The 15775-nt window shown below is 38.2% G+C and overlaps 1 protein-coding gene across 1 annotated transcript in view; it reads left to right on the plus strand.

Moving 5' to 3' along the window:
* Positions 1 to 15775, plus strand: part of ATF6 (activating transcription factor 6) — a gene marked incomplete at its 5' end in the record, with an annotated part of 192188 nt that overhangs the window by 6875 nt on the left and 169538 nt on the right. The window contains 4 exons of the mRNA XM_037506576.2: positions 5556 to 5632; positions 8338 to 8425; positions 10578 to 10684; positions 15466 to 15595. Of these exons, the coding sequence (XP_037362473.1) occupies positions 5556 to 5632; positions 8338 to 8425; positions 10578 to 10684; positions 15466 to 15595 (402 nt within the window). The remainder of the gene's footprint in view (positions 1 to 5555; positions 5633 to 8337; positions 8426 to 10577; positions 10685 to 15465; positions 15596 to 15775) is intronic.

Raw genomic sequence — 15775 nt, forward strand, 5'->3', positions numbered from 1 at the left:
TGTAGATCCCTCCTCCTTTATTCAAGACTACCATCCAGGCTCTGTTTCCTTCTGCTTCATGCGTTGTCCCCTCTCTGCTAGGTATGTCTATTAGTCAACGCACATGTGTTGCTGCTTCTATTTAGTAAGAAAAAAAAAGAAAGACAAGAACTCCTCCTTCCCCCAGCCCTGTAGACATTGCTTCCCCTCTAGCTACCACCACATTTTTCTTCTTTATTTTATAGCAGAGACCTTTTTCAAAAAATACTCACTAACTCCTATTTCCCTCCTCTCCTTGTCTCTTAAATTCACTACAGTTGGGCTCCCCCAAACTACCAAAACTGCTTTGCCATGGTCACCTCTGATGTCCTGTGTGTTAAGCCCATTTCTCATGTTCTAAAACTTACGAAAAACAAACAAATAAATAAATGGTTGGAATTGCAGTCAGGTGGGAAGCTTGCTGAGTAAACTAAAAATAGTAGCTACCGTAGTTCACTGCTGTTAGAGAAATCTGAATGTTAGTGTGGGGTTGGTAGAAAGGATATAGGAGTAGGCAGTACATTTTAGAGAGACTTTAGAAGTAACTAGGACCACCACTTTCTTCTGGATCCTCCTGGGGGATATTCTGTAGTTATACATGTTATTTATCAACCCACTTTCAGGTTTTTTTTTTTTTTTTTAGTGCTTCAAAAACCACAGAAAAGTTAAAAGATCAGTGCAGTGATAACCTTTTTCTTTTATCTAGATTTACAAACTGCTAACATCCTGTCATAATCATGTTTTCTCTCAATATTACCAATGCTTCCCTCCTGTTTCATCATCTGAAAGTAGCTTGCAGAAAATATAAAAGTCTAAAATCTTCATTTGTTTCCTAAGGGCAAGAAAATATAAATTAAAAAAAAAAATGAACTCATACTGACAATTCAAAACTAGTACCTTGGGGTTCTTTCTTACCTTCTTGCTGTACCTACTTGTATTTCTCTTCACTTGATAACATCCAATGTTTTTATAGATTTAGCTGCTCTTTTGGAAACAGACGAAGGATGGGAAGCAGCAGAAGCAGGTAGACTGTGGGAGTCTCTGTACTTATCCAGAGGAATTATAATGGTGATAGTGGATTATGGCAGTGGTTGCATTATGGATACACACACACACACACACACACACACACTTTTCATTTAGTTTTCCCCCAATTTCAGATAATTATTAATCATTGTAAACCCCAGTACCCTATACCAACATGATTTCATGCATTGAGAGGGAAAGTATTCCCTGATTAAATGGAAATTGTGCAGATGGCTTCTGGAAGACCTTCATTTTAGGCATTTTTATTGTGAAATATTTTGTCTGAACATCTGGACCTTCTTTCTTCAGTTTGCTGTCATCTACCTTGACTGAAGTAGAACCAGTTTGTTCCAGGATTCTGGGTCATTCTTTCTGTCCCGACTGAACCAGGATTGCACAGTGCCAGAACCATGACATGCAGCACTGCTCCAGCATCTCCGGCTTCAATAAACACAAAGAGGGGGATCAAACTAGGATGCTTCTTTTTTTTTAAGATTTATTTTTATTTATTTATGTATAGATGAGCTGGGGTATAGGCCAAAGGTGTCAGGGGGTGAGAGGATTCACCAGAGACAAGGTAGGGAGCAGAATAGGAGGATCCACCGAAATACACTGCTGAGGGGAGCAGCTGGCGAGACTGGAGAGGTCTGTTGTGCCATGTGGGATTCTTGCCGGCTGGCTGGGATTGAACCCGCACTGCAGAGGCTGTGGGCAGCTTCACAGTGCTGAGCTCAACTGCCTGTGCCACCAGGGGAGGCTCTCGAGTATTCTTTTAATACTTTAGTATGTACCCCCATCCTCGAATAAAGATACTCTCCCATATTACTATCGTATTGATACCCATTTAGAACATAGATATTGATGCAACATTACCATCTACTTCATAGACATTCACATTTTGCAATCTGTCTTCGTAATGACTCTTGTTCTTTTCTTGTCTAGGATCCTACCTGCAAACAGACAGTACTATACTCATCATGTACTGTTCATGTCCTTCAATCTGGAATGGTTCCTTAACCTTTTCTAGTCGCTAATGTACTTGACAATTTAGAGTGCTCATTTATGCTATTACCTGTGTTTCCCACTGTTTGCTTATGATCAGACTCAGGCTGCAGCCCCATGGGAGCATGCATGGGGGCGATTTGGGGGCACACTGTGTTGACCTGTCCCAGGTGATGCTCACTTGCCCCCATGGTATCTGCCAGCTTCCTGCGATGTAAAGTCACTCTTTCCTCTTTTGAATTTGGTAGCTATTTTTGGGGAGATGATGTGACATACCGTCAATAAACCTGTTCCTTATTAAGCCTCCACCACCAACCCTAGCCTCCATTGATAATGCCAGCTTCTGTCAATTACCACACTCATGCCAAAGAGTGATTATCTCTGTCACTCTGCCTATATTTATGAATTGACATTGCCTGTAAGAGTTTTCTTGATGAATGTATTTGTCTTATTTTGGACCCATTGACTCATACTTATTTCAGTGGGTTGTCGTGGGATAATCTCATTTGATTTTGATGCTCAGATTTTCCCAACATTTGACCTCTTTTGTTCTTTTGATATGTTCCCTTAACTCTCTGAGAATCTCCTTGTTTCCATGCACAATAAGATGTTCCAGGCTTATCTTGCACTTACCCTGCTTCAACTCTGGAACCAGCCATTCTTCTAGGAGCCTTTTAGTGGACTTTCATCTCTAGTGCAGGATGGTAGTTAGTATCTAAGATCTCAACACATAGTATTTTCATCACTACTGGGATGTCACTGCTTCCACAGCCTTTTAGCAGATAGAACTAGGAGAAACATGCATGCATGTATGTATACATATATAAAAACATCTATAATTTTCTGTGTATGTATATTTTAAGAAACTGAGTTCATAATAATACTTCCAATTCCAGTCCAACATTTTAGGGAACTTTCGCTCTCTGTTCTTTCCACTTTTATAAATACTTTCTCAGTGAGAAACCTGGGTTCAGTTATTTTGCATGTAGCTAGTCTTCTGCTCAATTGATTAACATTTGTTCAGTGTATTTACTCTTCTAACCACTCAGGCTGCCTCTTCCATCTGCCACTCTTCTCCCTCCCACTACCCCCTCTCCTTGGAGCTGGGGCTTGCTGCCACCTCCCCGCTGCAGCCTCCTCTCCTGCACCATCCCATTTTCTTGAATACCAGGCACATTGCCACGGATAATGACACACAAAACTTCATACCCTCATTGCTCTGCTTCCCCTGAAATGGACATGTCTGTGTTGGGAGAGAAGGAAAGAAGGGAAGGGAAAGAAGAATGGAAAGGAAAAGAAGCCAGATTATAGATATCTTAAAGACAGAGCTGCAGGATTTGCTATTAGATTGAATATGGAAGGTAAGGAAGAAAAGTAAACAATAGCTCCAACATTTTTGGCTTGAGCTGCTAACGAAATTGTGAGGTTATTAACCAAGATGAAGTCAAAGCAGTAGGACGTTTGGTGGGGGTGCTTAGGAACTCAGTTTTTGGGTGTCTTGTTTGACATTTAAGAGGAGCTGTCAAGTGCCCAGTGTATGCGCATCTTGAGGCCTGGGCTGGAGGTGTATATGTTTGGGAACCCTCGGCATATAGATACTATTTAAAGCCACAAGCTCTCACAACAGGAGTAGAGTAGATGGAAAAGTTTATGCTGAGCCCAGGAACAATTTTGTATCAGGGAAATGTGGAGGAACCAGTAATGTGGGGTTAGTCCAAATTACCAAGTGAGTTTGGTAATTTGGAAATGCTTCAATAAATATGAAAGGATCCACTGTGTCAAATGCTTCTCATAGGTGAAGTGGGCTGAGGATCATGTGAATTTAGCACTGTTGCGGGTGACATTAGTAACTGTTGTGTGGGGAAATGTAGGGTAGAGGGGAGCATGATCCGAGCAGGTTCGAGAGTGAATGGGAGGAAAGAAATGGATGACAGCAGGTAGAAGGGACTGTTTCTAGAAGTTTTGGCCTGTATATAGTAAAGTACATAGCTACAGTCTTCTCTTTACAGGGTTTCAGCTCTGCAAACTGAGTTTAAGGTAGTCCTTCTCTGAGAGTAAGAATGAAATAACCTTTCACTTTTTTTTTTTTTTGCTAAAACCTTGTTTTAGGTTGATGAAATGTTTTTGTCATTTCAGTTAAGAGTAAACCGTCAGTACAGCTCCTGTATATATGCAATGAGGAAATCACCGGCACGTTTGGCTGACATGATGATAAGGAGTGCAAAGGCAAAATGAGATTTGGGAAACTTCAGAGTTTCTGAAAATGTTAGTGAAAACAGACACTTTTAGAGATTGCATAGGAATCAGGCTTCTTTAGCTTTGTCAGCATTTGATCTTTTTTTGTACAAAAAGTTTTTTTAACCTAGTTTATTGGAGAATATTTCCTGTACCCATATATTCCATAGTTTATTACAAAATAATATTAAGGAATTAGAGTGTTGTTAGATTTGCTGAAATCACTTTAAAGGTTTAAATGAGTGAGTCCTTTATTGTTTAGATAGAAAGTTGAACCCTTAAGACTTGGATGGCAAGTAGCGGGCACAGAGCTGCTGCACTTCTTTCCTGTCGTCACCGCTGATCATTCACATAATCTTTCCGTGCTGAAATATAGCTTCAGAATTTGTGTTAGTAATGTTCCAGAAAGTCACTACCCATTATTAGTGACTTGACATCAACCTGTTTTTTATTTTATTTTATTTTTATTTATTTATTTTTAAAAATATTTATTTATTTATATAAAAACCTGGGTACAGGCCAGATGTGCGGGAGGATGAGAGGATTCACCAGAGACAGAGTGGGGAACAGAACAGGCAGATGGACAGAAATACACTGCTGAGGGGAGCAGCGGGCGAGATAGGAAGGTCTGCCACGCTATGTGGGATTTTCGCCGGCCACCCGGGATCGAACCTGTGCTCTCCCAGAGGCTGCAGAGAGCTTCTCAGTGCAGCGCTCAACCACCTGCGCCACCAAATTGGGGGCCTGTGCCCCTAACCTATTTTTTAATCTCTGGTATAAGGATTTAGTTTATAAGATTAAAATTGTGGGAAAACAACACATAAATTAGAAGTGAGCTTTGAATTGTGTTGTCAGTCATTGCAAAAGCTTATCAATAATAGGGCCACCCTGGTGGCGCAAGGGCTTAAGCACCGCACTCTGAAGCAATCCGCAGCCTCTGCAGCATGAGTTCGATCCCTGGCTGGCCAGGGAGCATCCCACATGGTGCAGCAGACCTCTCCTGTCTCTCCTGCTGCTCCCCTGAGCAGTGTATTTCAGTCAGTCTGCCTATTCTGCTCTCCACTCTGTCTCTGGTGAGTCCTCTCAACCCCCGCATGTCTGGCCTGTACCCCAGCTCTTGTATGCATAAATAAATAAATCTTTTAAAAAAAGCTTATCAATAATAATAGTAGCTAATGAGAAACTCTGAGAGAGCTGGTAGACAGTTACAGTCTTATTCTTTTGTAAAAACATCAAGTTGACAGTTAATCTCTATTCTTTTCTTTCGTTCCAAGATTCTACCCTGTTTGCTGAACTTGGCTATCTCACAGACACTGATGACCTGCAATTAGATGCCACAAATGAAACTTATGTAAGTATTTACTAGGGGAAAAATCCTGAATAATGATATTTAATCTTTAATTATTATAAGAAGTTTTTAGGATAACAGATTTAGTTTAGTTATTTAAGCATAAATAACTTTAGCATTAAGTATGAAAGTTAGTAGCCATTTTATAGTCAGTAAATGTAGGATTGTAGAAATTGCACTGGTCTTGTTGTGAATAGACTTGTCTATTCTAAGTTTACCTTTGGCCCCAGGGGCATGGGACCTTGAAAAAAATCACTTAATTGCTAACTTCTTGTTTTTGTTTTTTTTTTTTTTGTTTTTTTATATGCTTTGCTACAAGAGGGGAATGTTGTTTAGGGGTTTGTGTGAGTCACAGAGCTGGTCAATTATAATTTACTAATTTTCTTTTTAAATGTTACATATCCTTAGTGTAGAAAGTTCTGAAACTTAGATATATACTTACTTTTTGCCTTTGAGTGATTAGAAGTCTGTGTAAAAGCTATTATAGCACCTGGAGTCTTCAAAATAGCTTTTATTTATTTATTGGATTAATACTCATGGAGCTGTATAGAGAACTCTCATTTTATCTTATTTTTTTAATAGATGAGGTGCTGTTTCACTTGGGAAATAATCCCAGTGAGGAGAGTGACTTGATCACATCCAGCACATCGTTCAGGTTCAATAATTATCACCTGTTTTTTTTTTTATTAAGTCCTATTTGCCCGATTATAAAAGTATATACTGCTTGCTCAGTGAGTTTTGAACATTTTTCAAGACTAATTTAGCAGTTGTTTTACTATGAGTCAATAGAAGAGAATGAAATGCATGACAATTTTTTAATCTGTGCATGAGATTTTAATGGTTTCATTTACTCTATGAGATGCTTTAGAATATGGTCTATTGATTAAATTGACTTCTAATACTGGCTGATTGTCTAAGTAACTGATATTTCTTTACAACTTCAGGATGTAAAACCATTAAGAAACAGTGTAGTCAGCTTGAAAGATTCAGGGAAATGTGGTCTTGATTTTATAACATTCAGTTGTCTTGCATCAATTGTTTAATCTTTTGGTTCTTTGGTTTTCTAGTATAAAATGAAGTGGTTGGATTAGATGATCTGAGAGTCCTTTCTAGCTTAAAGTGTGTCATTTTGCCACAAGGTTGTAAAGGTTTCCAGGAGTAGTCATTGAAGAGTCAGGGTATGTTTTACTTTACGTAAAACGGGTCTATTCAGTTTCCATCTAGGTAAAAATCTTATACTGTAAAAAGTATTAAATTTCTGGCTGATCCTGAACGTGAACATCCTTGACCTGAACATGAACATCCTTGAACATCCTATTTGCTTTGACTTGACACGATTGAACATGTTAGAATGGATCACTGCACTCACACCAGCATCACTGTTAAATTTACTTAAACTAACAAAGTTTAAGGACTTTTTAGTTGCTTGGATATACAAAACTGCTTTTTAGCTGCTTGGACATACAAAGCTGTTTTGACATATAGAGTCAAGTAAGGAGATTGATTTAAAAAGTGTTCTTTTGTGATCTAAATAGATTTTTTTTGTTCATGTGAACTTGCACACATTCACTTTACATAACTTGTACGAGTATTTACTCAGTTAAGGGCAATGTGATAAGAAAATAGTTTACCTTCTCTCCTTCTGTTCCATTCTCAATAAAAATAAACCACATAATAGACATTTTGGGATGATAATGTTATTCTAGAAATTATTACCAAATGATTGTTAATAATTACTAGATTAATCTTTACTTTTTGTCTAAGGCTTACTTTATGGGTGCTCTTTTATTATCTGTTAAGTTAATATTGACTACCTTTTGACTTTGTTTTACAGTTTATGTATTAAGTTTACTTTTGTTTTTGTCTCTGTAACCCTAGGTGTTTAAAATAGTAGTTGGTACTATTTTGATCTCATACTTATATGAGGGCACCGAAAGCAGATGGCAGTTCTTTATATATAGTGTAAGATGGCCATCTAGATGCCTCAGAATGTACTTATATTTAAGTAAAAAACATTATCATCTAAATGAAAAGAAACTGAAAGTTTCTCTAAGAGATTTGTTTACCTCTGTTTAAGAAATTTAGCTTTATCTTCTAAGACTAAAATATTTCTAATTCATGAAATTTTTGAAATTTTATTTTATAAATTTGAAAACTACAGAATAGTAGAAAAAAGAAGAAAATTGGTCAGTGTCCTATAAATCTCTTCTCCCGTATCTATTTTAATATTTGGTATATTTGAAGGTTCAGTTAACGTCTCTGTGCTTCCTGCTTGTCTTTTGGATACATCTTTTTTCTTTCCATTGTAATGAATGATGATGGTTTTATATTGGCATTGCTTTGACTTATTTTTTTTTAATGGAAATGAGAAAGTTTATTGTGCTGGATCTCCCTTATGTTAAAAAAATATATTTTGTAATTCTTGTAATGGTTTGTTCCCATATAAAAGAATGAAACCAGTTGATCTTGTACATGTTGAATCCATTATCTTTTTCCTAATTGTTATTGCTCTGCTTCAGATAATTGAATTGATTCATTTCTAGGCTATCCAAGATGTATTCTCAAGATGTAGTGATTGACTTAAGACAAATTATTGTTACTCAGTTGGGTAGTAGCAGTTATTTATGACAAATTGTGTTTGACAGCTTGGTTTCTAGATGTATGTTTTTTATTGTTCTAATATTCCTTTGCTAATTTGTAACCTACAGGAAAACAATTTTGATAATCTTGATTTTGATTTGGATTTGATGCCTTGGGAGACAGGCATTTGGGACATTAACAACCAGTTCTGTACAGGTAATGATGTATTCACTGGTAAAAGCATTAAATGGACCCATTTTTGTTTTATAGTTTGATAATACTCAAAATTAGGTGGGATTTTGGGTTACTTTGGTCAATTAAATATTCCAGATACTGTATCTTTTATTTCTGGTATGGCAAATGCATACATAAATTTCTTGTCAAAGTGAATATAAAGAATTTCAGTTATGTTCCAGTTGTATGATGAATAAAGAATTACTATCAGAAATATTGATTTTGAGTTATATATAATATCTCGAAAAGAGATGAACCTATCTGCAACCTGATGGAGATTAGGAAATCAAAAGAAAGAGACTGGGTTATTAGAACTTAGGAACTTGGTATAGGAGTCTCATGATTTAAGGTATAGGAACTTCTGAGGTCAGGGGGCACTGCACCGCGTGGCTGATGTTAGTATCTTGAAGGGGGTGTTACAGGTTGTGCTGAAGGAACCTGGAACCTGGTACGAAATGTCACTTCTGGGTTGGAGCTGATGGGAGGGTGAAGAAATCCCTTCTTCCCTTCTACCTTCTGACAACTTTCTAGTATCCCCTGTTGACAGGACCTACAAGGAACCCAGTGTGGCTTAATAGTTTGCACTACAGACATTGGAGGTAGACTTAGAACCGAGAGGCAGTGGCTGATAACAAGCACGTCCCTTCATATAAAGTGTGTCTCCCACCTTGCACTTCCTGTTCCATTCACTTTGTGCATTTATTTATCTTCTCAATGTCTGTCTTTCCCCACAGAGCACCAACTACACAAGACCAGTGTTCTGGTTATGTTGTGTAACAAACTACTCTGAAACTTAGTGGTTTAAAGCAACGATCCTTTTATTATGTTCCCCAGAATTAATGGGCTGGGAGTGTGGACATGGAGCACCAGGAATGGCTTGTCTCTGCTCCATGACACCTACATCATACATGGGATGACACAAAGGCTGGGTAGTTTGATATTTAGGAACTAGAACATCTAGAGGTTTCTTCACTCACATGTCTGGTGCCTGGTCTGCCATGACTTGAAGACTTAGATTGCTGACTAGGGTGCCTCCAGGTGACCTTCTTGAGCTTGGCCTCCTCTCAGCAGAGTGAGCCCATATTGGTCACACTTCTCAGGTTCAGACACAGAATAGAAATGTGCTGCTTCATGTAACCCAGCCTTGGAATTCATCTAGCATTATTGCCATGCTCTATTGATTGAAGGAGTCCTAAGTCCTCCTAGATTCTGGCAGAAGGGAAATACCTACTTCTTGATGGAGAAGTGGTGGTATCACATTAGAGAAGATCAGGAGGGATGGTAGATATTTTGCAGCTAACTTTGGAAAACAAGATCTGACACAGAGGTGGTTTCTTCCCCCATCCCATTATATCTGTGATACATATGAATATGAATACTACCAGGACTGTTGTTGCTCAATAAATTTTTATAGACTAAATTAACTGTTCAAAAGATTTATTTATTTATGCATACAAAAACTAGGGAACAGGCCAGAGGTGTGGGGGGTGAGAGGATTCACCAGAGACAGAGAGGGGAGCAGAATAGATGGATTGACTGAAATATACTGCTGAGGGGAGCAGCAGGCGAGACAGGAGAGGTCTGCTGTGCCTTGTGGGTAACTCCCTGGCCAGGGATCGAACTTGTGCTGAAGTAGCTGCCCATAGCTTCATAGTGCTGAGACTTAACCCCTTGCACCACCAGGGAGCCCAGAGAGGAATATTTTAATTGTATTATCAAAAATGCTTTCTAAAACATTTGTTACCTGTTTCTTGTATTTTTTAGAATTAGTTTTTGGGGACTCTATAGTTTTTTGGTATAATACTCAAAGGTACAAAAAGTCTACAGAGTAGACAGTATCTCCAAGTTCTGATCCCCAGAGACAACCACACTTGCCACTTTATGTTTATCTTTCCAGAGAATTAGTGCAGATGTGAGAAGATAAATATACATATACAAACATAATTTACTGTACACATGGAAGTATCCTAGATATATTATTTTCTGTGTCTTGTATTTTCACTTGATGATATATTTTGGTGACTTTAGCTTCTATATATGACTGCATTTTAAGAGTAGATTTTATCTTCTTTCTTGTTCATTTTTTCTGAATTTATATTGTCTAGTGAGAAAAATTTTACTCCATATTTTTCAGTTAAGGATATTAAGATAGAACCTCAGCCCCTCTCTCCAGCCTGCTCAAGTTGTTCCGTGTCATCGCCTCAGTCGGTAGACTCCTATTCTTCAACTCAGCATGTTCCTGTAAGTAGTCAGTCTTTTTTTTTTTTTTTAAAGATTTATTTTATTTATGCATACAAGAGCTGGGGTACAGGCCAGAGATGCGGGGGAGTAAGAGGATTTACCAGAGACAGAGTGGGGAGCAGAACAGGCAGATCTACTGAAATACACTGCTGAGGGGAGCAGCGGGCGAGACAGGAGAGGTCTGCTGCGCCATTTGGGTATCTCCCTGGCCAGCCGGGGATTGAACTTATGCTACAGAGGCTTCAGACTGCCCCACAGTGTGGTACTTAACCCCTGGCACCACCAGGGAGGCCCAAATAGTCAGTCTTTTCCAATTATTTTTATTAAATGCTATTTGGAAATTATGTGTATGAGGAGACACTCAGTAAGTGCTTCTGTGAGCCTTGTTGTCTCATTTTATCAGGTTGAAACTGAGTCTTGAGGAAGGGCCTTGGAGAGCTAAAGAGTAGATAATCTTTGACTTCCTCCTTGCCTTCACAATCTCATTGTTTCATTGTACTTCACTAGTACCCTTTGTTGTTTTTTATTGCCTTACTGTTTTTTCTCCCTGCTACCCTTTCTCCCTGTCTGTTAGAATACAGGGAGGAGGACTTTGGAAGAAAGTAAGATTTTTTTGTAACTCCTTAGCCCTAGAATCGCATATGGTGTCCTGAATTCAGGTAGACCTGACAGCACCTTTTGAATGGGTTAAAGGTTTTTACAGCAGTCTGGTAGTTCCTTAAAATGCCTTTGCTCTCCAAATAGACAAGAGCTCTGAGGCCAGGGAAAGGAAATACCAATGGATGTAAGTACTTTTGGAATGGAGAAAGGGAAAATAGAAGAAGAAAATTCAAATTAATATTTCCATACATTATATCTGTTGTGAATTGAGATATCATCATTCTGGCAGATTCTGCGTATGGTCAGTTACTAAGTCTTGGTGAATCTACCCAGTACTGTCTCTAGGATTTATCTTCTCTGCCCTGTCAGCTTATTGTCAGCTCAGTGGGGTTTTATTTATTTTTTTTTAAAGAATTATTCCTTTATTGTAAAATTTTATTTTATTCATTTTTACATAGAAGAACTGGGATGTAGGCCAGAGGTACAGGGGGTAAGAGGATTCACCAGAGACAGAGTGGGGAACAGAACAGGCAAATCCACTGAAATGGTAAGGGGAGCAGTGGGCGAGATAGAAGAGGTCTGCTGTACCATGTACATTAGCTCCCTGCCTGGGTATTGGACTCAGGCCTCTTGGAGAGCTGTTGAGGTGATAGTGCTGAGAATTAACCCCTAGGCCACCAGGGAGGCCCAGTCAGAGGGTTTTAATTGTTCTCTCTGCTTAACTTCCCACACCTTTTGTAGCAGACGAATTTTCTTAAATTCAAAAATCTTTCAAAGTCATAAATTTGATTGTGTCAATTATATGCTTAAAGCCTCTTAATGACTTCCCAACCCTTATAAGGGTGAAGTTCAAGTTTCCAAAGAATAAGGCCCTTGATGTCTGACCTGCTTGTCTCTCCTTGTTTCTCACTGTCTCTTCCTCCCTTCTTATTCCCCTTTGCTTTACCTCTGTGACTTCTCCCTGACAGCTCTGGTACACTCCTCTCCTCCAACAGCTGTGCCAGTCTCCATGCCAAACTCTGGCAGCAAACAAGAGTAGCTGGCTCTTGCAGGTTTCCTTTTGCGCAGGCTCTTCATTCTGCCTGGAATAGCCCCATTTGTTTCTTCCCTTGGAGAACTGTTCATCCTTTAAGAAGGCACTTAAAAAAACCCAACTTATTCTGTGAAGCTTTCCTCTGATTGCTATTATCGGAAGTTCTCAATTTCTTCAAATGAGTTGATTTTTAAACTTAATTTACCTTTGAGGTCAAAAGCATATAACACGTTACAGCCACAGAAGCCTGGTTTCTATTCTTTTCTGTCACATACTTTGTTACACAAAAGAGAGCATACTTTTGGATTGTTGGAATAATGTATTCTTTCTATGTTTTCTATGCGAAAGTGCATCATGACTTTTCCAACAATCCAAAATATCCCCTGTTCTATACTTGTTTGTTTAATTTAACCGTATGTCCTGGTGATAACTCCAGCTTCAGGACATGGGGTCCTTTTCATTCTTCCTTATGGATGCAAAATGTTCTGTTGCATCGCTGTAATATATCTCGCTCAATGACTTCCTTATTGGTGAGCATTTCTATTGTTTTTTGTCTTTTCTGGACTCATCTAATGCTATAGCAAGTGAGTTGGTGCATAATTCACTTTATGTATTTGCCAAGATATCTCTGGATGTATTCCTAGAGGTGTAATTGCTGAGATCAAAGCGAGTACCTTTGACTGTTGCTGGTTGTTGCTAGATTTCCCTTCCTGGGTTTGAGTATTTGTGCTTTTTCTTTGCCTCTTTGGTTTGTTTATGAAGTTTGAAAAAGTCTTTCTCTGCTTGCATGCCACAATGATATTCTTCTGCATTTTCTTTTATTAACTTTATGATTTACCTTTCACATTTACATTTCTTAATATCTTAATATTTGGCTTAGTAAGGGATCTAATTTTAATTTTCTCTATGTAAGTGAATGAATTCTCTCAATTATATCACCTTTATAATCACTGGATATTGTATGTCTCTGTTTATTCAGATTTTCTTTTATGCCTCTTCGTTAAGTTTTGTAGTTTTCATTTATATAGATTTTGTATATGCCTTAGGAAATTAATTCCTAGGTATTTTATTGTGAGTGAGGTATATTTTTATTATGCATTCTAAATGATTTTTAATACACTGTTTTTCCTTGTTAAATATTTTTTCAGTTGGTTCTATATGTCTTCCAAGTAGGGATAGTGCCTTGCAAAACAAGGGTACTTCTGTCTCTTCTATTTTGATATTTATATTTATTTTATTTTCTAGTATCACTAGAAAATATTTGCTGGAATCACAGAAAAGCAGTTCTTTGTTTCTCATCCAGACTGTAATGGTAATACAGTTAGTAGTTTACCATTGTAGAATTATGCATAGCTTTATTTAGCATTGAGAATATCCCTGTGAACCTTGTTTTGTAGGAATTTTTTGAGGAATACTTGGAATTTTATCAAATAACTTTTAACCATCTAAGGCATGAAAATTACAGTCTTCTCCTGTGTTATCTTATACTCTTTTTTTTTTTTTAAGATTTATTTATTTATTTATACAGCTCTGGGTTCAGTCAGAAGCGTGGGAGGGTGAGAGAATTCACCAGAGCCAGAGAGGGGAGCAGAACAGGCAGACTGATGAAGCACACTGCTGAGGGGAGCAGTGGGCACGGCAGGAGAGGTCTGCGCGCCATGTGGGACCCTCTCTGGTGACCGGGGATCGAACCGGCGCTGCAAAGGCTATAGGCAGCTTCGCAGCCCAGCTCTCAACCGCTGCGCCACCAGTGGAGGCCCTGTTATATTATACTCTTTGTCTTTTCCTGAATGTATGTTCTGCAAGGTTCATTAGTGGAGCTAATGGCTACATGCTGAGTAGGTGTGAAGAATGCATAAATGAAGCAATTTTCATTCTCACCAGCATGACTGAGAGTGACTATTTCTCCTGTATTCTCTCTAGGTCATTTTTATTTATTCTTATCTGATAAATTTTTTTTCTTTTAAATTTGCCTGGCTATATTTGCATTTCATTTTCAGTGAAATGGCTGTTCCTGTCTTTTGTCCATTTTCAACTAATTTCTCCTGATATGTATCTTTTAACTTTATGATGTTTTGCTTTATGAAACGTCTTTTGTTCACATCTATTTCTTCTTCCATAATTTATGGCTTCTGGATTTTTTTGACATAAAGAGACCTATGTCATACTGAGAGTAAACAGGTATTCTCTGAAGTGATTCTTATAGATTATTTTAAAGATGATATGATGCAGAGATTTTGCCTACTGTATTAGTACATATAACATGTATTTCTCTTGGGATTGAAATGCTACTTTTGGGCCTTGCCGGTAGCGCAGTGGTTGAGCGCTGAGTTGCAAAGCTGCCTGCAGCCTCTGCAGCACCGGTTCGATCCCCAGCTGCTCCCTGGCCACCAGAGGAGGGTCCCACATGGCGCGCAGACCTCTCCTGCCGCCCGCTGCTCCCCTCAGCAGTGTACTTCGGTCCTTCTGCCTGCTCTGCTCCCCGCTCTGGCTCAGGTGAATTCTCTCACCCTCCCGCGCTTCTGACTGTACCCAGTGCTTGTATAAATAAATAAATAAATCTTTAAAAAAACAAAAAAAGAAATGCTACTTTTATCCTAACTTTCTTTATTTTAACAAAATGAGACAGATTCATTAAATATTAACAGATTTTGAAAATGTTAGCATCTTTCTATATCTTGGCATTATGAATTCATCCACTAAATAAAATACCTCTACTCTTAGTGTTTGTCTTTCTTTCAAAAATTTGAGGCAAAGACAGTACTAATAGATAGGAAAGGCTAAAAAGATAGTAAGAATTACTTGCTTTTGAGAGTCCTGTTTAAGACTTGATATTGGCATTTTAATGGTGCCTTGTAATGATTCTGACATTTGACTAGGACTCATGTAAACTGGCCATTTATTCATATCTTTAATATAAGAGGATGACATAGATACATTCTGCGTTTCGAATTTTTTCCTTTAGAATGGATGGATAATGTTGACTTATCCATAGTCTTTTAGTACTCAATGTACAGAGACACTGTTTCTAATACATGAAAACTTTGTCTTATAGTGCTCCTCTTATATGGACTTGCCCTCTTTCTAAGCAGTTTTCTGCTCAAGGGTTGCATTCTTCTTCATGAATTTTTTGTTTATTTTGCTACAGGAGGAGTTGGATTTGTCTTCTACTTCCCAGCTGTCTCCCTTTTCCTTATATGGTGAAAGTGCTACAGGTCCCTCCTCGGTAGAGCCCCTGAAGGAAGATAAGCCCATCATTGGTGCCAGGAGCAAAACTGGTATTACTCCTTTAACTGAGTTTACTTGAAAAGAAAACATTAATCAAGTGCATGTTTATTAAACTGGCTTGCTTTCACTGAATATACATGTTTTGTTTGTTATGAATGATTAATGTGGAGAGGAAAAGGAAGAATTCATCTTTTTTGTCTTTATAGGTAAAAGATACTTTAAAATAGACT

This window comes from Talpa occidentalis, unplaced genomic scaffold (genome assembly GCF_014898055.3).
Source record: "Talpa occidentalis isolate TD23 unplaced genomic scaffold, MPIMG_talOcc4v2.1 talOcc4.12, whole genome shotgun sequence".
Classification (NCBI taxonomy): domain Eukaryota; kingdom Metazoa; phylum Chordata; class Mammalia; order Eulipotyphla; family Talpidae; genus Talpa; species Talpa occidentalis.